This window comes from Quercus lobata, chromosome 11, assembly GCF_001633185.2.
Source record: "Quercus lobata isolate SW786 chromosome 11, ValleyOak3.0 Primary Assembly, whole genome shotgun sequence".
NCBI classification, from domain to species: Eukaryota; Viridiplantae; Streptophyta; class Magnoliopsida; order Fagales; family Fagaceae; genus Quercus; species Quercus lobata.
The window spans coordinates 48,843,994-48,866,609 of NC_044914.1; the positions used below are offsets into that span (position 1 = coordinate 48,843,994).

The window sequence follows — 22,616 nt, forward strand, 5'->3', positions numbered from 1 at the left end:
TGTTCAGTAACTTGGTGCAGCGGACAGGCTTGCAAATTGAGCCTCACCTTGTTCCTTTGATTCCAAACAGTCCAGGCCGTGTATGCTAGCAGCTCCAGTGACTTTCCTTCCTCTATCATCCATGACAGCAGCTCCCTTACACATGTGAACTCAATTTCACACCTAAACCCCCATTTTTCCTGATCAGCCCACACTACATCCAACTCCGGACATGACCACACAGTGTGCACCGAGTCTTCTATTGCCAGTTTACACCTCTCACAGATCCGATCCTCTAAAATTTTCCTACTCATCAATGCTTGTTTGGTTGGAAGTACATTACGGCATGCTCTCCAAAGAAAATTTGTTATCTTTGGTGGAGCTTGCATCTACCACACTTCCTTCCAAACCCGCTTATGACAAATTGGAGGAGTTTGGAATTTAATTGCAGCTCCTCTTCTTCTTTAAGGAACCTATATCCGGACTTGCAAGAGTAAGTTCCTGAGGTAGAGTAAGGCCAATACAAAGTGTCTTTTGTCACATGTCGACTTAGGAGAATTTTCTTGATCAACTTAGCATCCTCTTCCACAAATAATCCACCCACCATCTCTTCATTCCATCTTCTTGTGCTTGGGTCAATAAGTAAGTCTACGGTATGATTTTCAAAACTCTCCAATGGGCAAGTAGGTAGATACGTTTGATGTTTTCTTGGCAGCCAACATTGCTACCAAATGTTTATTTTTTCTCCGCTTCCTACCCTCCATAATGCCCCCCTTTGAATGATGTCTCGTCCTCTAAGAATACTCTTCCAAGCATAAGACCCCATCCTTGAATCGACAGCCTCCATAAGCGATGAATTTGGGAAGAAACGAGCTTTAAATACTTTGTAGTAGAGTGAGGTTTTATTATGCAAAAGCCTCCATACTTGCTTTGCTAAGAGGGAATCATTGAACATAGCAAGATCTCGAAAACCCATACCTCCAATAGTTTTAGATTTTGTCATCTCTTCCCATTTAATCCAATGGATTTTTCTACAGTCGCCCCTTTGACCCCACCAAAATCTTTTGATTAGAGCCTTGATTTCATTGCACAAACTCACCGGCAATTTGAAACATCCCATAGTGTAAGTGGGGATACCTTGTATGACGCCTTTTAGAGCACTTCCCTTTCGGCTTGTGAAAGTAATTTTGCTTCCTACTCTTGAAGTTTCTGCCAAACCTTCTCGTTAATGTAGTTAAAACTTTCTTTTTTTTCTTTCCCAACTAAGGAGGGCAGCCTAAGGTATTTTTCTTAGTGCAAGATTTCTGGCACACCTAAAGCCGCCTTAATTCCATGCTTCACCTCCTCCGGAATAGACTTGCTAAAGAACAAAGAGGTTTTACTCCTATTCATTTTTTGACCCGAGGCTACTTCATACTCTTTTAGTATCTCCAAGACATTGTCACACTCCTCCATTGTTGCCCTGCAAAAAATAAGACTATCATTTACAAAAAGCAGATGCGTTAGTTTTAGGCCCCTCCTATAAAGGGAGTAGCCATGGATATCACCTTATAATTCCGTCTTTTTAATTAAACCATTCAGCCCCTCCATACAAAGAAGGAATAGGAAGGGGGAAAGTGGGTCTCCCTACCTAATCCCCCTTGTAGGAAAAATCATCCCACAGGACTCTCCATTTACCAAAACAAAATATGATACTGTTTTCACACAACCCATTACAAGATTTATCCAACTCTCCCTAAAACCCATCTTCCTCATTATCCCCTCTAAGTAATACCACTCTATCCGATCATACGCTTTACTCATATCCAGTTTTAGTGCCATATAACCATAATTACCCCCCTTATAATTTTGTAGACTATGCAACATCTCAAAGGCCACCAAAATATTATCAGAAATTAATCTACCCTTAGTGAAGGCTGATTGGTGTTCTATGATAATGGATGGGAATCATTTTTTGAGGCAATTTGCAAGAACTTTGGAGTAAATTTGGTAAAGGACATTACATAGGCTAATAGGGCGAAATTGGTGTGCATATATAGGGGAGTTTATTTTTGGAACAAGTGTGATAAAAGTGTGGTTCAGGGGAGTAGGTATAGTACCTGAGTTCAACCATGATAAGATGGATGAGGTGACATCATGATTTACTGTGCTCCAAAAATGTTGATAAAAGAGTGGAGGCATGCCATCCGGTCCAGGTGCTTTGAGGGGCGCCATTTGTTGGAGGGCAGTAGCTACTTCACTTGCTTCAAACTCTCTACATAGACTTTCATTCATCTCCTCATCTATCATTGCAAGCACACAATCTAAGATGCCTGTGGAGACCCTCCCATCTGTTGAGGTAAATAAAGACTTGTAATAATTCACCATCACTTCCCCAAGATCCTTCTGTCTAGTTCTCCATACACCTCCCTCATCTCTAATACCTTCCATTGAGTTCCTTCTATATCTTTTTGAGTCACAACTATGGAAATACTTTGTATTTTTATCCCCTTGATTTGCCCATAGAATTCATGATCGTTGAGCCCACATCATAGCTTCTCTATCTTGCAACACCTCAATATTTTTTTCTTTTTCTTTTATTTATTTTTTTTAATTTGTCTCACCTTAAAATTATTCCCACTAACCATGGCTGCCCTCTCTTCTCTAGCTAGGTCCTTTTTCAAACAGTTCAATTCCAATCTCACATTCCCAAAAACATTTTCTCTCCCATTGCCCCAATTCCTTTCCACACTTCTCCACTTTTCTTAGTATATCACCCTCAAAACCAACTTCACACCTACTGCACCAAGCCGAAACTACCACCTCCTCATAATTGGAATTTGAGAGCCACATTTGTTCCAACCAATTTTTTTTTTTTCTTTTTTTCGGGTAGGTGGGTTCAAGCCTAATAGTGATATAAGAATTGGAATATGATCCGATGAATTACATGACAAATGGTACACCCTTGGACCTCCAAACTTCATGAACCAACTATTATTTACCAAACACCTATTAAGCCTCTCCCAAATTGAAACCCCATTTTCGAAGTGCTTGCTCCAAGTGAATTTAGAGCCCTCAAATCCCAAGTCCATGAACTCACATTCATCAATCACCTCCCTAAATTGCTGCATCTGATTATAAGGCCTTCTTGCACCTCCAAGCTTCTTCTCTTGTCTGATAATTTCATTAAAATCCCTGTAACAAAGCCATGGCTTTTTAGGTCGTGAGTTTAAAGCCCTAAGCTTGGCCTAAGCTTCATGAGGTCTCGCTGTATCAAGATCACCATAAAACCCCATTAATCTCCACTCATTCTCTATATTTTTATCAATCACCACATCAATACAGTACCTATCTGAATCTTCCACCTTTAGATTGGTCAATGCTTTCCACCTCTTCCCACTCTTGGTACAACCCATCTATGATCAAAACCAATACTTCTTTGAACAAACTCTAGCCTTGCATCATATGTAAGCGTCTCGGCTAAAAACACTATAGTGGGATCTTTTGCCTGTATGATTTCCATGAGCTCCCTCCCTGTACGCAGGTTCCTAAGCCCATGATAGTTCCAAGCTAAACAACTCATTGCTGTAGGGGGGCTAAACATCAGCTCCCACCACTAAAAAAGTTTTGTTTTCTCCACTGAGGGCTACTTGGAATCGCTTTGCTGAAGCTTCAGTGTGATCTGCCTCTGTCCTAGCCATTCTCTTCCTTCCTTGAACTTGAAAACTTGCTGTCGTGTTACCCTTAGGCTTTTTTCTTTCTTTGCATGTCCGGGTAGGTGATGCACGTGAATTGGGTGATTTGTGAACCCTACTCTCCTTAGTAGCACGTGACTTTTTAAGTGTTGGATTCTCACTTAAGTTGTCACATGCATTTAAGTTATCATGTGTACTAGGGCTTCTTATCAAACTGCTTCCCAATCCCAATAGATTAGCCACCCCAAACTCCTGAGCTAGACTTAACTCCTCATTACTTACATCACCAGCAATTTTGGTTTCATTAGGAGTCTTCAAGTCCTCAATAATTATCTACTTAACTCTATTTTGACTGATCAAATCTTCTCTAGTAATCCCATCCCCTTCATTACACCTTAATGATGCATTTATTTCCTCATCTACAATACTGATATTATTGCTAGCCGTTACTCCATGTGGCTGCTCTGGTGATCTTCCTCTACTAGAATCAGAGGTCCAGCCTGAATCAATTTCTCCCGGTGTACCTAAACTCCTCTTCTTCTTCTCGGCATAGAACCCAGGGACTAGAATTGCACTTCGTCTTGTAGCAACAAACGGTGGAGCTCTCACATATGGGCCAAATTCACGTTGCTCTGGTGTGAGAGTTCCTTCACTATTAATCCACAACTCACAGTCTCTGTAATTGTGAGTTAGTCATCCACACTAGTAGCACATATTCGGCAACCTCTCATACTTGAACGATATCCGCACCTACTTACCTCCTTCACCTACCGAAATTAGTCTACCATTGCACAATGGCAATGATAGATCATTGGAGACCTGAATTCGGATAAAATGACCACGATCAAATATTTTTGGATCCGTCGGCGCGAAAACCTCCCCCAAAACACTACCAATTTTCTTCACAGCCTCTAATGTCATAAATTTCATCGGAATTCCACTCAATTGGACCCATAGTTTCGTCTTCCCAAACCTTATATCTTGAAGTGAAGACTTGTCCTCATATCAGCTCACTACCACCAGGTGTTATCGAAAGTCCATGGTTCTCCCTCTAAAATTCTATCCACGGCCTCCTTCTTATCAAAGGTGAAAAGAATTTCGTGATCTCCAAAACTCTGGATCTTGAACCCATTCTTGGCTCTCCATAGTAGGTTAAACGTCTTCGCTATGACCTCCATGTTAATGGCTCACTTTGTCAAAAACTTTGCAGCAATGGAAAACTTCTCCTTACTATCATCATCAAGCAAACAACACCCTGGTCCCTCTTTATCTGACAGCTTAAACCGATTTGATGACTGAGCCAACTTGTCCATCCTTACACTCACTCAAACTGTTTCCCACACCCCAAAAAAGAACCTAACAAGCCTAGAAGCAACAGTGTTACGCCTAGGATGCTCAGCACCTTCGTCGAAGGGACACACGAGTTTTACTACGAAAGATGATTTAGAGAGAAAACACAACTTCTATCCACAGAGAAACTAGAAGGATTTTAGGGTTAAAGAGGCCTTGTCTAGTTAGTTATTACTATTGGTCCTTAATTATTATTATTATTTTTTCTTTTGTTTTTAATACTAAAATGGTGGGTATGCTAAAAGACCTGAAGAAGAGGGAGATGTATGGTATAAGCTTAGACAATCAATGAGAAATTAATGAGATAACAATAAAATATGCGTTAATGTAAACTTTTGGGTAACAGTAAAAAATACTTAATGAAAAAGGTAAAATAATGTTAAATGCAAAATCGGCCTCATGGTAGGACCTCATGCACCATCACATGAGGTCTCCACTTATATATATATATATATATATATATATATATATATATATTGATTTCAAAATATTGCGAAAAAAAGTTTGGGAGACCATTTCTATTTTTGAGATTTCTTCAAAAACTTTTTTAAAAAAGTAATGTGTAAAATCTGTAGATCACTTTTTTTTTTCTTTTTTTTGGGATAATGATAAGGTAATAAAGCTCATGTACATTTTTAAAATTATATTATAATGATAAGTTTCAAATTTGAAGTGTAAGATATATATATATATATATATATATTTTTGGTGATAAAGATAAGCTCCTTAATTTAAGAGATAGAAGAGTTTAGAAAAATCTGTAGGGTCCAATGTTATGAATACCGTTTCGTAACCCATTTCGTTTTACCCATTGGAATGGAATATTTCGATATTGGCTTATTTTGGCATACCGTTTCGGGGTGTCTCGGAGTTACCTCTATTTTATAATAATAAAAATAAATATTATCAATAAAAAAACCCATATAAAGTAGTGAGGGTTTTAAAGAAGGTATAATAATAATAATAATAATCAATTCAATCATTTATAAAATATAATAAAAGTGATAATATGAAAACAAAAAAAAAAAAAAAAAACACCTAGATATTAATCTCATCAAAGGTGGGATAAATGATAAAAGCTATTTTTAGCAACAAAACCACTAAAAAAGCCCTTACATCAATGGTGCTAAATTTTAAATTTTTTAGCACCTTGCTATATTAAGATGTTATTACTAACACCCTACTGTAGCAAATTGCCACTCATTTTTTATTCCCCCTCTCTCTCTCCCCTCAAATCTCACTCTCTGCTCTCTCTCAAAAAGAATAAAAAATGATAAATAAATAATATTTTAATGAAGTGGTAAAAAAAATAGAAGTTTTGATATTAGGTATATTGTAAAGTGATATATTAAATGCTATAAAGATGATTTTTTAGATACTAAATGCTAAAATTTTTAAAACTCTTGATAAAAATGCTCTTAATAGGTGGAACAGTGGAAGAGGATTAAAACTAAGTGTGAGTTTTGATAGCGGCAAGAGTGATGTTTTGTGTGTCTATGTTTTTTTGGCTGAGTCCCGTGCATTATTTACAGGACCCGCAAGTAACGAAAAACGTAAATCTAACTTTAAAACTGGCTCTCACAACACTATTTACACCTTTAAAAATTATTTTGTTACAGTATTTTCATCAATAAATTTTTAATTTTCAGCAATAAATGGTATCCAAATAAACCCTTAAAAGCTAGAACATCATATTTTTATTGTTAGTCACGTGGGGCTCAAAAAAAAGAAAAAACAAAACAAAGAAAAAAAATTCAAATTTTAAAACAGAACGAACAAAAAATTTAAAACAGAGGACATAGCATTAAGGAGGATGACAAGTACATTACCTGTACGGCACACAAATAAAAAACTTAAGGCAGATTGGTAGGACCGAAAACCCCCCAAAAAAAAAAAAAAAAAAAAAAGGGGTCCCAAACCCACCAGCAAAAGAAGAAGGAGGTAGGATTTTTTATCTTCTTCTTGCTTAACACCTTACTTTCATGTTGGGCCTAAAACGATGTTGTCATGGTCTTCTTGTTTAACACTTTACTACCACACCATTCCTAATATTGTAAAAATGTTGTAAACATATCATTTTTCGTATATATATTTGTTTTTCTCATCTGATATCGTGGTCAAAAATAGAATTGGTAAAAGGGGATTCGCAGTTATTTAATAAGTAAACGATTTCACATGAAAATCAGGATTTTAGGTACTCAATGTGTGATTCTAAGTTCAACTCATGTAGTCAATTATGTTACCCGGTTGAGTTTGACTGGTCAATAAAGGAATTTACAAAATCCATGTGTTTTATAAAATTGATGCTTGATTGCCTCCGATCCCTAGATGCAATTCTGGTTGACTTGTGATGCTTGGCTTATTGAGTTGGAGCAAAATCCTTTTTCATAGGCTGCTTCTATGTTTGAAAAAAAGAGAGGCGTGTAGTCCTAAAAGAAACAATTAGTCAGCGATAGGTATCAGAAAGAGAGGACTTCAGAATATTCTCTCTTTTCTTGTAAGAAGCCACCAACCACCCCCTCCAAAAAAAATGTTATTTTAAGTGAAAGACCACTGCACACAAACATGGATCCTGAAACCATGGTCATGCCATTTATTCTGATCGTGCTTTTCTTCCCATTTTGCACTTCCGTTGACACCTTAACACCAGATCAATCCATCAAGGATGGCCAGTCTTTGATTTCCAACAAAAATAATTTCGCCTTAGGCTTCTTCAGTCCCGGCAATTCTAGCTACCGGTATCTTGGTATTTGGTTTGTCAAAGTGCCAAAACAAACTATAGTGTGGGTGGCAAACAGGAATGATCCTATTATTGATTCCTCTGGTGTTCTCTCCATCAACCCCTATGGAAACCTTGTCCTCCATGACAGTTCTAAGCGTCTTCTTTGGTCTACAAATGTGTCTTTCCAGGGGACAACCTATGTTGCACAGCTTCAAGATTCAGGAAATTTGGTATTGGTCCAAGGCAATGACGAAAAGGTTATATGGCAAAGCTTTGATCATCCTACAGAAACACTGCTTCCAGGCATGAGGCTTGGGTTGAATCGGATAACTGGGTTAGACAGGTTCTTGACATCTTGGAAGTCACAAGATGACCCCGGAACTGGGGACTACTTCTGTAAGATAAATCCTACTGGCTCTCCACAATTCGTCTTGTATAAGGGTTCGACTTTATATTGGCGGTCAGCTCCATGGCCGTGGCCCACATCATTATCATCGAGTTTTAAGTCTTATTTTGTTAACAACGAAGATGAGGTATCTTACGCCTACTTTTTCGATGACGCCTACATCATTTCTAGACTAGTGCTTCACAACTCTGGATTGGTCCAGCACCTTATGTGGAATGACGGTGATCTTCAATGGAAGGAATACTGGTCAGCACCTAAATACCGGTGTGACAACTATAGACACTGTGGTGCATATGGTAAGTGTGGTCCCGAGTCTGCCAGTTTTAATAGGTTTGAGTGTACTTGTTTGCCTGGGTATGAACCCAAGTCTCCGAAGAATTGGTATCACAGAGATGGTTCTGAGGGGTGTGTGAGGAAGCAGTTGGGGTTGTCAATGTGTGGGAATGGAGAAGGGTTTGTGAAGGTGGAGCTTTTGAGGGGTCCTGATTCATATAATGCAGTTTGGATGAACATGAGTATGAGTAGCTCAGAGTGCGAGCAGGCATGCCTGCGAAATTGCTCTTGCACAGCTTTTGTCAGCATAAATATTGATGGGAAGGGGACCAGTTGCTTGGCATGGTATGGTGAATTGATTGACGTTTCGGAGAATTCATATGAAAGGTGGGATCTAAACGTACGTGTAGATGCAACTGAGTTAGGTGGCCTTCTCCACTTGCTTGCATTTTTCGTAAATTTTCATTTCTGCCTATTTCACCTTACAAATCGTGGACTGATTTTTTTTTTTTTTTTTTTTTTTTTTTTTTTTTTCAGCTGCTTACAAAAGGAAGTCCAATGGTTTTCTTGGCCACAAGAGGAAGCTGGCTATTACAATAATGTCTGTTATGGTGACATTGTTTCTGGTATGCTTGATAGGCTATATATGCCTAATGAAGAAGAGAAAAACATCCCCCTCCAAAAAAAAAAAGGATGAGGAAAACAAAAGGTAACAACATCACTTCCATTGTATTGTTCACACAAACACAGAGGAATATATATATTTATATATAGATATATATCAAGAGTCATTTTAGTAGACCACTTAAGCTATATAAATGCTTAATTGCAAAATTATAGTCAGCAATGTCTATCAATATGTTTTAGGACAGTGAAGAGAAAATTGCACCATCAGTCATTATATTTTAACGGTACCATGGGCTATGTGGAGGGAAATGAGCTGGAGGAGAATAGTAGACATCCAGATTTATTCATCTTTGATCTAAGCTGCATGGTTGCTGCCACTGACAATTTCTCTCCAATCAACAAACTGGGACAAGGTGGCTTCGGTTCTGTTTTTAAGGTAAACTTACAATTCATAATGGCATTGCTGAATATTGACATCTTGCATATTTTCCTTTCTTTTTCAATTTCCATTATTGTATGAGTGTGAATGTAGGAAAATGATTTACATAAGCTAAGACATAAGTTATTGAAGGATCAGATTGTGGCATTGAACTCAACTGCTTTGAAGTAATTTTTTTGACTAAGCTTAATTTTTGATCATGGATTCAGGGTCAATTATCTAATGGACAACAAGTAGCCGTAAAAAGGCTATCCAACAGTTCTGGACAAGGAATAGAGGAATTCAAAAATGAAGTTATGTTAATTGCAAAACTTCAACATAGGAATCTTGTCAAGCTTTTTGGTTGTTGCATTCAAGGGGAAGAAAAGATGTTGATTTATGAGTACATGCCCAACAAAAGCTTAGATTTCTTCATTTTTGGTACGTCTTCTTTCTATAAATCTATTGCATTCATCTGTTTTTTTTTCTTTTATTATATATATTCAGAGAATATTTTTGGACTACATACAACCAAATATTTTTACACTAGTTAATCACATTTTGAGTATTCTGGAGTTAAATTTTATTGTAGACCATACAAGAAGTTCATTGCTTAATTGGGGGAAACGCCTTGAAATCATTATTGGGATCACTCGTGGGATTTTGTATCTTCATCAAGACTCAAGATTAAGAATTATACATAGAGATCTTAAAACTAGCAATGTTCTCCTAGATGGTGAGATGAATCCTAGAATTTCAGATTTCGGGATAGCTCGTATATTCAAAGGGGACCAAATTCAAGACAAGACAACTAGAGTTATCGGAACATAGTAAGTATGCATGCGCACACAAAACCTTGCACACTTTCCACACATATAGAAAATGAAGGCCAATGCAAACTTTAACTCTATTTTTTATACTATTCACATGCAGTGGTTATATGTCACCAGAGTATGCAATATTTGGAAAATTTTCAACAAAATCAGATGTCTTTAGTTTTGGTGTCATATTGTTGGAGATCATTAGTGGCAAGAAGAATAACATTTCTTATCAAACACACCCTTCCCTAACTTTGATAGGGCATGTAAGTAGCAAAAAAACAACAATCTTTTTCCATTTGCATTTATAATACAACCCCATTTGGATAATGCTATAAACCATACAGGTCTGGGAACTATGGACAGAAGATAGAGCCTTGGATATAGTTGATTCATCGATTATTGAGTCAATTGTTTCTCATGAAGTCTTGAGATGCATTCAAATTGGGCTCTTATGTGTGCAAGAAGATGCAACGGATCGACCAACAATGTTGGCAATTCTTCTCATGCTAAGTTGTGAAACAACTCTTCCTTCTCCGAATCAACCTGCTTTTGTTTTCAGAAGACCTACCAAGGATATGGGATCAGTCACAAGAAAGGAGTTTTATTCTATAAATGACGTGACAATAACTACGTTTGAAGCTCGCTAAAAGGTAATGATTGATGCATCTAAATTGCTTCTATAAGGATTTATGGGAACAATTAACATTTTACTCTGTTTATAAAAACAAATATAATTCTTATTCTTTTTTTTCTTCTTTCTTTCCTTTTGTACCAGGTGATCTAAAAGTAAAATGTAAGTGTTAGAGAATATAGCCTACTTCAGTGGATTGTACTTTCCCCTAACATCTGAATATATATATTACTGCAATGCAAGCCTCATATGCTAATAAGTAATAATTGAAACATATTAGAGAATGATGTAACCTACAGACAATTTCCTGTGCTCCAGGCATAAGAACTTTTAGGAAAGCTAAAAGGCAAACATGCAGTCTGTGGTGGATAGTACTGTAGGAACAATGTTCTTTTAATTTTTCAAGTAAATATCCTCGCCATAATCAAATGACAGGACTATGTTTTCTGTTTATTTTCACTTATTAATAGCTTATTTAGTCTAATCACCTGAAACCCTTGGATATTTTGATTTTGTAATTTATGTCAAGTCCAGGTTTCATAGGCCTAAGATGCAGCTCAAAAGAAGACTGTTGTTTATGAGTAATTCGTAATTTAGACATCCATTCAATCGATTGAAAGATGAATTTTGAGGGATGTTGAATTTGATAGTGGCTCGATGCATTGAAAATTGTGAAACCAAAATCTAATAAAAGGCCTATTATAGCATGACTTCAACAAGAGGTTTAGAGAGAGAGAGAAAGCCTAAACTTCATTTTGATCAACCTATGATTCAAAAGTCTTTATTCAACAATGGAGTTGGTATTTTGGTGATCAAGAGCTAAAGCCAGAGAGTCTATTATCTCAATACGCTACAGCAGAGAACAAATTTTTATGGTGGTAAGTGGTCCTTGGAGTAGTTTAGAGGGTCTAATTGTGATCACAGATGCAGATCGTGAGAGAAGGGAGAGAAGGGATTCATAGGGAAGAGTCCAAAAGGTCTGAAACTGGGGTGGGGTCATGAGAAATGAGAGAGAAGGAATTCATAAATTGGTTTTGAGGTGGCTTGTTTGTTTGTATTAATTTAGTTCAAACCCAAAAATAAATTGTATTATTCTAGCACAAAAACTATCAAAGAAAACGAAGAGATAAACACAGAATCATGGGTTTGTACAATGCCCTTAAGTGTTTGACAATGTCTTTTTAATGGCTTAATGCAAATACTCTTCAAAGGCGATGTCTAATTTTAGCCAAGTATAATGCCTCTCACACTTGGTCAAACAGAATTTTTAATTTTACCAAATTATTTATTGATTCACAAAATTGGATTCCCATAGTATAATATGAAGGATTTTAGTGTCCCACTTGAAAGTTCAGTTTTGATTATCTGTACAAGCTATTCAATAGCTACCTAATGATGAAAATTTGTGATCTTTGCTGAGATTTGGTGATGCAAAGATTACGATAGGGAAGAAACTAAACGAAGAAGAAAATTGAACAGAGACTAAGAAATCTTAACTAACTTGAGATCAACTCTAGCAAACTAAACCGACTCATAACAGATTTTTTAACGAACTCACTATAACGGCTACATAAGATGACACCGTTTGGTGCTTTACACCGAAAAAGGCTTTGTTAAAACGTCATCATTTGTACCAGTAGTAATATCACGTGGATAGGCCACTCTGTTTTAATGACGGCACGTGAGGCCTAATAAGAAAACCCATCGTTTGATTATTATTATTATTATTATTATTATCAAGGTTAAAATGCAAATTACATCTTTCAAATTTTTAGTCATCTAACTTTACTTTCATTTAATTGAGTTTTCTAAATTTAAAATTTATTTAATTTAGATATTTTGTCCAATTCCGTTAAAAAAAATTTCATTAAATATACAATTAACTAATGGAAAAATAATTATAACATAAAAAATCTATAAAATTAATAAATAATTTTATTTTTTTATCTGAAAACAATATTTTTAATGACATTTTTTTAAAAAGAAAATTGGATAAAAGACTTAAATTGAATAAATTTGAAAATCTCTGACTCAATTGAACGAAAGTAAAGTTAAATAACTAAAATACCAAATTTGAGATCAATTAGCATTTTAGCCTTTTCTTTAATTCTTTAATATTATTTTTTATGTACGTTTATGTTGTTTTACAAGTTCCAGTTAGTTTAATTAATAAAGTCTAATATGGTTGAACAAGGATCTGGGTTCAATCTTCGCTTACACCAAAAACCAATTAGTATCTTAGTATGATTATAAAGAGCTATCATTTTGAGTAAAAGCCATAAGTTCAAACTCTCTATAAAATATACAAAAAAATGTTGCTTTTGTTGGTCCTAAAATGATGTTACTACCACAACATTCGTCACACCCTAAACCTAAAAGGGTCCAAAGCATGAAAAATCGAGCCTTCAAGAGATATTGTAGGGGACTTTTTTTCTTCTTTCCATTTGATAAAATAAATAAATATACTGATCTCTCCACAATATAAGTCAGAGCTCTATGACACACTTACAAATAATACAAACTACAAGTAATGCGTCTCCAAATATACATGAAAATCCAAAACTCCAAATAAATAAACACAAACTCACAATCCTCTCTAAGATATGTAACCTTAACAGAAAATCTAGGCCTATCAAGCCCAAGGCTAACAAACCTCAAGAGCCCAACCTCCAATAGAATTAGCTATGGTCTCAAAAATTTTTTAAGTTGAGTCACCAACAATTTATAGCACAAATCTCCCGCTTAGCATAGTACTCTAATCACCACTAACAAACTAAGCTCCACGCCCGATGTATAGCTAATTTATTTGTAAAACTATTGGAGAGTGGAATGAACCAAAGCCCAGTAAGTAGCATAATTAAAAGGGATATGAGAAATGAAAGTCTCATGATAATTAGCATTTTGACAAAACACAAAACACATTACACTTTGGGAGTTTCCGCTTAATTTTTGCAAAATCAATCTTCATGGATAAAATGACAAGAATGATTGAAACAGTATAGAACAAAGCTTTTCAAAATATCTCCATGTGAAACTACATACTATATACTGTGAGCAATAATAACACTGTTCCAAAACTAGAAAATCCAACCCAAAGCCGGAACTCAATCGCTGACACAAAGCCGAAAATCATTGCCGACACAAAGCTGAAACTAATCTACCGACACAAAGCCAGAACTCATTACCGACACAAAGCCGAAACTAATTCGCTAACAAAAAGCCGAAACTTAATAACCATCACAAAGACGGGTGCTAAGATACTAATGCCAAACAGACTATAGTATCTACCCAAGTAATTACTGGGTAATCACATGTCACATCCCAAGGGTAAAAACATAAAGAGCTCACAATTTACATGAAATCAAAATATAGTTCAATTTCAAGTAGTTTTACAAAAACCTTTGAAATACCATACCCAATATATTCACAAGGTTCTCAAAACCTTCAAACTCATTTCTTGTCAAGAAGATGTTGTATCAATTTTCCCAAATATCACAAGTCAAGATAATAAAATCTTTAAATTTTGCAAATAATGCAATAAATCCATAAAATCCATTCTCTAGAATTTAATCAAAGATGCTAGTCTTTCCCATGCTAACAACTCATGCATTTCCCCACATGCAATAAGAAAAATGATACACTTTCAATACTTCATGCATTTTCTATAAATGAATAATAATAATAGTACACATAGTACGTTTTAGGAGAGCCATGAATAATGTTCCAAAATGGGTTTAACCATGAAATACTTGAGTGCAATAATAATTATTTTTCAAAAATCTCATTAAGAAGTTACTTACCTTGGAAGGCCAATCAATTTTACCTCAACTGTGCACCATGAAATCAACCAATCCCATCACTAGGTCCATCAGCAAAAATCTCGGAACCTAGAAACAAAATGATCAAGCCTATAAATAACAATGTCCATCACAAAGTACAATCAAACTTGTCTCCATAGATAAAAAATGTCCCATAAAATCAAAATTGAGGGCCTAGAGCTTAACTTGACTATCGAAAGGCACCTATTCTCAAAGGATACCAAACAAGCATACAAACGATCCAAAGGACCATAACACAACCAAAGCATTATAATACACTACTACAAACAATATGCATTCATTAGATAACATAACACATCACTTTAAAAACGAGGTAGCTAATCTCAAGAATTTCTTTTGGGTACCAACTAATAAAACCAAGCCATTATAACAATTCTTATAAATTCCCAAGCATTCACAACAAAACAACCATGTTTAAGTATTACACTAACTCATGTATTAATAATGTCAATACATATTACATCACATAGGAATCAATTATAACATCATCTAATCACTTTCAAAGTTATAAAACTCATTACATATCTCACAAAGTCCAGCTTTAAATTGAATAAACAACTATAAAAAATTAAACCCAACCTCATAACTCAATGAGATAAAATATCAAATATGTTTCTCAAAAAAAAAAATATCAAATACTTGATGTGCAAAAAGCACAACCTCAAGGCACTTAAACTTTTATGGTTCACACTTTCATTACCCATTTGTTTTAAAACAAGTTCATAGCACCTTACCATCAAAATTTCACATGCCCACCCCTCCACAACTCCAAGACTTCCAAACCCCATTACCCAAGACAAAATCGTGATTGGGTGAACGCTCAAGACCAAACCAAACTTTTCATTCCAAGTAAGAATTTCTTACATAAACCCAATAAGCTTGCTCTAGCACAAAGCCCATAGCTAGATTTTACTTAATTTTGTTAGGAAAATAGGAATTTTACCTCAAATTCCTTGCTTGGCCAAATGAGTCCCTCTCTTCCCAAAATCTTTTCTTCACAACCGGTTGTGGTGGCTTGAAAAGAAACTCATGGCTGAAGTATTTTTAGTGGAAGACCATGGAGAGAGAGAGAGAGAGAGAGAGAGAAAGGGAGGGATTCAAGTGAGAGAAAGGGAGAGGGATGGCAGCTCGAGAGAGAGAGAGAGAGAGAGAGACGTGAATGTGAAAGTGAGGGGGGCCTGACTTAAGGGGATGACACCATTTTTTTTTTTTTTTTTACTCTTCTGGTCAAAAAAGAAAAAGGAAAAGGGGATTCGTCGTTATTTAAAAAGTATCAGATTTCACATGAAAGTCAGGTACTCAATGTGTGATTAGTTTTACTCATGTTTTTAAGATTACTTTCACTTCAGGCACACTGTAGGGAGTTTATGAGAGTACTCTCTCTATTGCTGTCCGACATTTTTCTCTGTGTGTTGTGTTTTATTTGTGTGTATGTGATTTATTTATTTAATTGTTTTTGTTCAGTGTTTGTGTGTGTGTGTGTGTTTTAGATTGGTAGTAGATTGAGTTGGAGAAGAAACTATGCGGCCGAAGATATAAAATTCGGGGGTTTAGGCCCAATCCTTTTAGTCTTGTCACTTATGCTGAAGGGTGTGAAGGAACTTGCTTATGCTGTCAAAGTCACCATGGGTCCTAAGGGCTAAGGAATTCTATGGCTACCTAATCACATCATTCTTTAATTCATATTTCTGACTATTGCTATCTATGCAATTCATATCTTAAAAATAAGTTTGATTAGCATTGGTGTTTCTACTCACTTTGGGCCCAAAAATGAATCATTTGTTATATAATAGATATATGTCAAATTGCTTATTGCTTGAGTGCTGAAGATATTTGTGATTTTACTTTTTGTCTGTTTGAGTTAGTGTGATTGAAAGAATTTTAGAATTATTACTTTACAAGTCCTTTTACAGTGTATGGAAATTACTGTAAATATTTACTTCTTATCCACTAAAAAACAAGGGAAAGAAATATTTTTTTTTTAAAGTAAAGATGCCTGTTGTTTGAAGTTCTCTACATCTGCTTTCTTCATATAACAAATTTTGCAATGGATGATAGATATAGTAGGATAAAAGAAATTATAAAATCCATGCGTTTTAGTTATGCAATACAGTTTACCTTGTCCACTACCTTGAACTTAAGGCTTACATGCCAGATAGAGTATACTTTGATCTCATATGCATGGTTGGGAATCCAGATAGTCTTTTAAATTTTAAAATTGTGCTTCCAATTAGCTGTATTATTTTTCCCTATTTGTCCCTTTTTTTTTTCCTTTTAGGACATGATTTTCTTACTTTTCTTTTTGTATACAATCAAAGCATTTTTTAGTAGATTGCATAGTGTGTACTAGATTGTAAAGACTATAATCAACTGGAAGTAGGTTGATTCATGGAAGCCATTGAGATTTTCCGAAATGAGGTTAGCCAAAAGAACAGCAGAAAGCTCTGGCATGATGCTAAATTTCCAATTACCAGCTCAGGCATCAGGATAGTTAGCTCTGCCTTGATAACTCTTTAGATCCCAATATGCCAATCTCAGCAAATTTTCTGGACAACATAAATGCCATCCTCATCAAACTATCAATTACTCACTCAGGTATGTGCTAAAAGTCAATGAAATTTTAACATGTTATTCAATCCATCCATTAAATTGCACTAAAACTAAACAGAAAGATATTTAAGATTAGGTATTGGGACATTTAATTTGATAGTCATTTTCAGGTAGAAAAGAAAGCCTTCACCGAAATTTGACGCTTTAATTTGATATTTAAGATTATTGACTTGATGCAATATCCATTTTGATACGCTAGTTTTTTGTTTCAAAAAAGATGCGCTTAGTCCTAAAAGGATAGAATAGTGAAAGACAGGGACCAGAGAGAGAAGACTTCATAATTCTCTTTTTCTCACGGTAGGAAGACTTCATAATTCTCAATCAAACCAAATGTCAATATTTTTTGCCCCAAACCCCAAAAAAATGTTTTTTTAAGTGAAAGACCAATCACACAATCATGGATGTTGAAAAACTGATCATGTATTTGATTCTGATCATTCTTTTCTTCCCACCTTACATTTCCCTTGACACCTTAACATCAGACCAATCCATCAAGAATGGCCAATCTTTGATTTCCAATAAAAACAATTTTATCTTAGGCTTCTTCACCCCTGGCAACTCTAGCTAACGATATCTTGGTATTTGGTATACCAAAGTGAAAAAACAAACTGTGGTATGGGTTGCAAACAGAAATGATCCTATTAGTGATTCCACTGGAGTTCTCTCCATCAACCAATCTGGAAACCTTGTGATAAGCCAAAAACGAATTGACCCCTTGTGATAAATTAATTGATTAATTAGCCAAGTATATTAATTAATCAAATTAACATACAAACGTGTGGTAGCACAAACAAATCACCAATTAAACTAAGTGTGCAGCGGAAAAATAAATTGATACGGTGATTTGTTTACGAATGGGAAAAATCAATACGGCAAAAACCCTATCGGGTGATTTTAAGGTCACCACTTTCGAAATTCCACTATTATCACAACAAGCGATTACAAGTAAAGGAATCTCAGTACCTTATACTAACCTACAATTGAACCCTTACCCCAATACCCAATTGAACTTGTTCTGTAGTGATAATTTCTCCTTTTGATGCACGGCTCCCAGTACATGACTAACCAATTGCACGGATCCCGATACGCGACTTCAATCACCAACTAGAGAAGGTTGTTGGCTGCAAAGTTCTTCAGTTCATCCCAACGATGAAGATCCAGAAGATGCTTGGTCACAAAACCCTACGGTGCACAAACACAACAACTTCTTCACAAGAACGATGAACTAGGGCAAATTCTGTCTCTAATCACAATTTGCTTGAACAAACTTTGCTCAACACTTGTGCAACTTGTGAACATTTTGACGGCCCTTAAAATAATCCTTTTATATGTCTAGGGTTATGAGAAAAGAAAGCTCAAACACATAATCACAGATTGGAGTCAAAACAGAACTGAAAATCTGTTTTTCATAAACCTCGACAGATACCCTATCTGTCGAGTTGCTGTCGAGCCATGGGGCTGAACAGCTCTTTAAGCTTGCTAGATGGCTAGCTGTCGAGCTTTAATGACAGACACTTTTTAGCTTGAATCTTGGACAGACTTACATGGCTTCAACACTTGATCTTGAAACAAAATTTCTTGAAGTATTAAACACATTCTAGATCTACCCAAATACAAGTAAAGTGCGTTTTGTCAAAGGATTAGCCAATTACATAAAATAATGACATATGTTCCTAACAAGTGAATCACATATGTTCTAACAATCTCCCCCTTTGGCAATCTGTGACAAAACCACAACAAACAAATGAACATATAAGAGAAGTCATAAATCACTCAACTCATATTCACTTGTTGAATACAATAAAATCTATCCTAACACAAACTCTTGAAAAATTTTACAAGAAGAGAGTTTATGGCAAGTAGACTTTGACAAGCTGTATTTCTAAAACACTTTGAATAAAACTCATCAAGGCATCTTTGTGTGAAACAAAAATAATAGATTGCATACAAGTAATAAGAACCATGTGTATAAAGAGAGAGAAAAAAAAACACGTGTAAAAGTAGGTGAAAGAAACATACATCAACATATAAAGAAAATAAGTACAATGTATGTCAATAATGGTCACAAGACCCATGTACAAGAATAAATGTATCTAAAATAGAGAAAAGAAAAAGATACATGTAATCCTCATTACATCCCTCAGATAACAGCACTCCCCCTAACAAAATGGTCCTCCACTAACTCTCTCCCTAAGAATGACTACTCTCATATCCAAAACTACTCCCCCTTTTTGTCACAAGTGACAAAGGGTAAGAGTGTCAAGTAGACATCTCATCAGTAGAGCTAGTATCTCTATCATCATCATCAAAAGCATCATCGTCATCACCATCATCATCATCCTCATCCTCAGAATCAAAATCCACGGGAGGAGGTAGAGGAGAAGCCTTAGGAGCAAAGCCACCCATGATCGCCTGCCGCCGTGTAATACGACCGACACGAACGTTCACCTGATACAGCTCTATAGAGAGTGTATCAAGGCGAGCATCCATGCGCTGCAGTTGCGCTATGATGTCCCCAAGTGACACATCACTCGTAAAAGAGGAGGGAGCAGATGTGGATGGAGCAGAAGAGATGGAGCCGAACAGGAGGGAGGAGCTGCTAAATCTGACTGCCGTGACCTAAACTGCACCTTGCTATGTTTAATGGTAACAGCGTCTATGGCACACATGACAGAAAAGTGGGCGGAAGAGGGAAAAGGAACAAAAAAATGGCATAAAATCCGCATGATAGCCGAAGGGAAAATGAGCTTATCACGGGTAGCCATATCCATAAACACATCTATAATAGAAAGAATAAAATGTGAAGGAAAATCTATAGTGAGGTGCTCTAACAAAGAAAGCAAAAATCGAGCACGAGGCTCTGTGATAGGGTTATAGTAAGAGAGTGGGTGCAAAAAAAAAAAGTCATCACCATGTTTATGAATCTAGGACCTTTAGCAAAGGCCTTACATGGTGTAAACTGACGATTACCCCAATTTGAAGGGCGCTCGCAGAAAAAAGAGATCATCTCGTCTTTGGACACAATCCTCAGATGCTCACATCCGGGGTAGTCAAGATGCTCTACCCTCAGAACATGGAGCACATCCGCAACAAGCTACGGTATGACAACAATGCACATACCTCGAATGCGAGTATGAAAGAGAGGTACTAAAGAATCAAGTCCATGCATGTTAGAGTAAAACTCCTGGATCAGCATGGATGGACATGTGACCGGGATGTCACACAGTGACTCCCAACCCCGACTGTGAATGACATCGGGAAGGTTAGTGTCAGCGAAATCCGCCAAAATGACTCGGCGTTCCGAATGAACACCTCGTCAAAAAAAGTTCTCCGAGAAGTCCTTTCGGGCATCCTTATCATGAAACCGGATATGAAAAGGAGTAAGATTAGAGAAAGATGATGCCCCAGAATGAAGAGGGTTCCGGGACGGAGCGGATTTACGTTTTGGTGCTATAAACCTGACTAACGTAAACAAAAAAGAGAGGGAGAGAGAGAGAGAGAGAGAGAGAAAGACAATCAAAAAAGTCCCAACACATTTCAAATATAACAAGTATATTGAAAATAGAGCATGTATGCATGGGGAATGCATGAACATGTGACATACAAAAGAAATTGTATCATAGGCTCACCCAATCCAATCCTACCAACACACAATCAATTTGCACACAACTAAATGCACGATAATACTGTTATAATGCACATAAGATGCAATGCATGAAGTTTTAAGATCACATAAGCAAATCCCAACCCAAAAATTTCACCAAAACTTCATCAATTTTGAAAAATCCCAAAATTTTTCAAAAACCCCAAAACCTAGGTTTCAAAACATGAAAATGCATGAAAACGAGAGATTCGAAGCTTACCAAGTGGGAAAAAAAAAAATGCTTGAAGAAACCTTGAGGAAGAAGTTTGGAGTGAGTGAGAGAGGTTTGGGAAGAGAAAACTTGAATCTATCGAGAGAGAGATCGAGTGAAATGAAAACCAGATCTCACAGAACCTATATATAGAGGTTCAGTAAATCTCGACCGCTAGAGGTGTCGAGAGGTGTCGAGACATCTGTCAAGGAAGGTGTCGAGAAAAACAACGTTGACAAATGCAGCTGTCGAGAAGGTGTCGAGGAACAAAGCAAAGACACAAGAACAGAAGCTTGATCAATCCACCAGCTGTCAAAAGGCTATCAAGGATCCAGGAACTTTCTCGATCGATTCACCTAGCTGTCAAGGATTTGTCGAGATTGCGATAAGAAAAAGCTTAACTTGGGCTTCCATGCCTGTGCGACTTAGGAGGAGGATGCTACGCTCGGCCTGGTCTGCAGTATCCCCCGAGCCGGTAGACATTTGCTCGGCAACTCTTTACCTCTTCCAGACCCGTCCAGTTTGAGGAGGAGGTGGGGAGGGAGGCGCTTGACTTTGGCTTTGAGGGGGTGGCTGCTGCACGGCTTGTCTCGCGCTGGGCACGAAACGGTCTATTGTCATAGTCCTCTGGGTCACCATATCTTCACTAAGGTAGGGTTCAATATCTGAAAGGTCGGTTATGTTAAAAAAAATTGGTCGGCTTCCTCTACGGGAACCTCGGGTTCAGCAAGTTCCTCTAGCTGTGCAAGATCTTCTTGGACAGGAGCTTCTTCTTGAACAGGTGCGTGGGCAAGCTCTCGGAGACGTCGGGACACATGCTTCGCCGACTCGTCCCGCAACGGTGCAAGTTCGTCTGAGCAAGTGTATCGCCTACCCAGTTCCCGAGCTTCTCCAACTGTAAATTTCGACGAAAGGAAGTTCGTGTGCCAAACGTCAATGTATGACAAAAGGGGGCTATCAACCAAGAGCGCTTGTTTGAAGGACTGCCAGGTGGAATAGACAGGTTCAACTCCGAGAATTAGATGTGATGCTCGGAGCTGTCTGTCCCAATGAACGTAAATCTTGGACCGATATACAAAATTCAGGTCCCTGATGTGGACTGTCTTGATATCCGGGACAAACACTTTACCCTCTGCAAAAAGAATATATATATATATATATATATATACACATTCATACAAGAAAATGAGATACAATGTTAGTGTCCAAATAGATAAAACTACCACAAGTAGAAAGACAGTTAAGTTAGAGATCGGTACGAACCCACTTCACGCTGTGAGAGCGGGGGGGGGGGGGATTTCTCCGGCAAACCAATTGCCGCGCACTCGGATGAAATCCCCAGCTGAATTCCTATTTGAATCAGGTAGGCATTATATCAGCCATACCCGTGTATCTCTAACTTTTAAGTAATA

The 22,616-nt window shown here is 36.8% G+C and overlaps 1 protein-coding gene and 1 long non-coding RNA gene across 4 annotated transcripts in view; one reads left to right on the plus strand and one right to left on the minus strand.

Annotated features, from left to right (window-relative positions):
- LOC115969455 overlaps positions 1 to 15,901 on the minus strand; it is a 49,207-nt gene extending 33,306 nt beyond the window's left edge. The window contains exons 1-3 of one of the 2 annotated variants that reach the window (XR_004086972.1): positions 15,684 to 15,901; positions 14,725 to 14,788; positions 10,747 to 10,834 (exon numbers count right to left, since the gene is read on the minus strand). This is a non-coding gene — a long non-coding RNA (uncharacterized LOC115969455). Of the gene's footprint in view, positions 1 to 10,746; positions 10,835 to 14,724; positions 14,789 to 15,683 lie in introns of those variants that run through there. The other variant, XR_004086971.1, reaches the window with a different exon arrangement.
- Positions 7,439 to 11,391, plus strand: LOC115969453 (G-type lectin S-receptor-like serine/threonine-protein kinase RKS1). Of its 2 annotated transcripts, XM_031089115.1 has the most exons (8): positions 7,524 to 8,829; positions 8,942 to 9,113; positions 9,272 to 9,467; positions 9,680 to 9,890; positions 10,042 to 10,279; positions 10,383 to 10,533; positions 10,615 to 10,920; positions 11,046 to 11,391. In XM_031089115.1, the coding sequence occupies exons 1-7, from the start codon at positions 7,569 to 7,571 to the stop codon at positions 10,915 to 10,917; spliced, it is 2,532 nt and encodes an 843-aa protein (XP_030944975.1). In that variant the 5' UTR covers positions 7,524 to 7,568; the 3' UTR covers positions 10,918 to 10,920; positions 11,046 to 11,391. The 2 variants fall into 2 exon arrangements, with proteins under 2 accessions (XP_030944976.1, XP_030944975.1); XM_031089116.1 differs by having other exon boundaries at positions 7,439 to 8,829; positions 10,615 to 11,391.
- Positions 15,902 to 22,616: the final 6,715 nt, after the last annotated feature.

Excerpts from the sequence above, each read along its gene's own strand:
- LOC115969453 (XM_031089116.1), top strand. The coding sequence starts at position 7,569 with ATGGATCCTGAAACCATGGTCATGCCATTTATTCTGATCGTGCTTTTC. Across the intron at positions 9,114-9,271 it reads AAGGATGAGGAAAACAAAAG|GACAGTGAAGAGAAAATTGC; the intron begins GTAACAACATCA and ends AATATGTTTTAG. Across the intron at positions 10,534-10,614 it reads CCCTAACTTTGATAGGGCAT|GTCTGGGAACTATGGACAGA; the intron begins GTAAGTAGCAAA and ends TAAACCATACAG.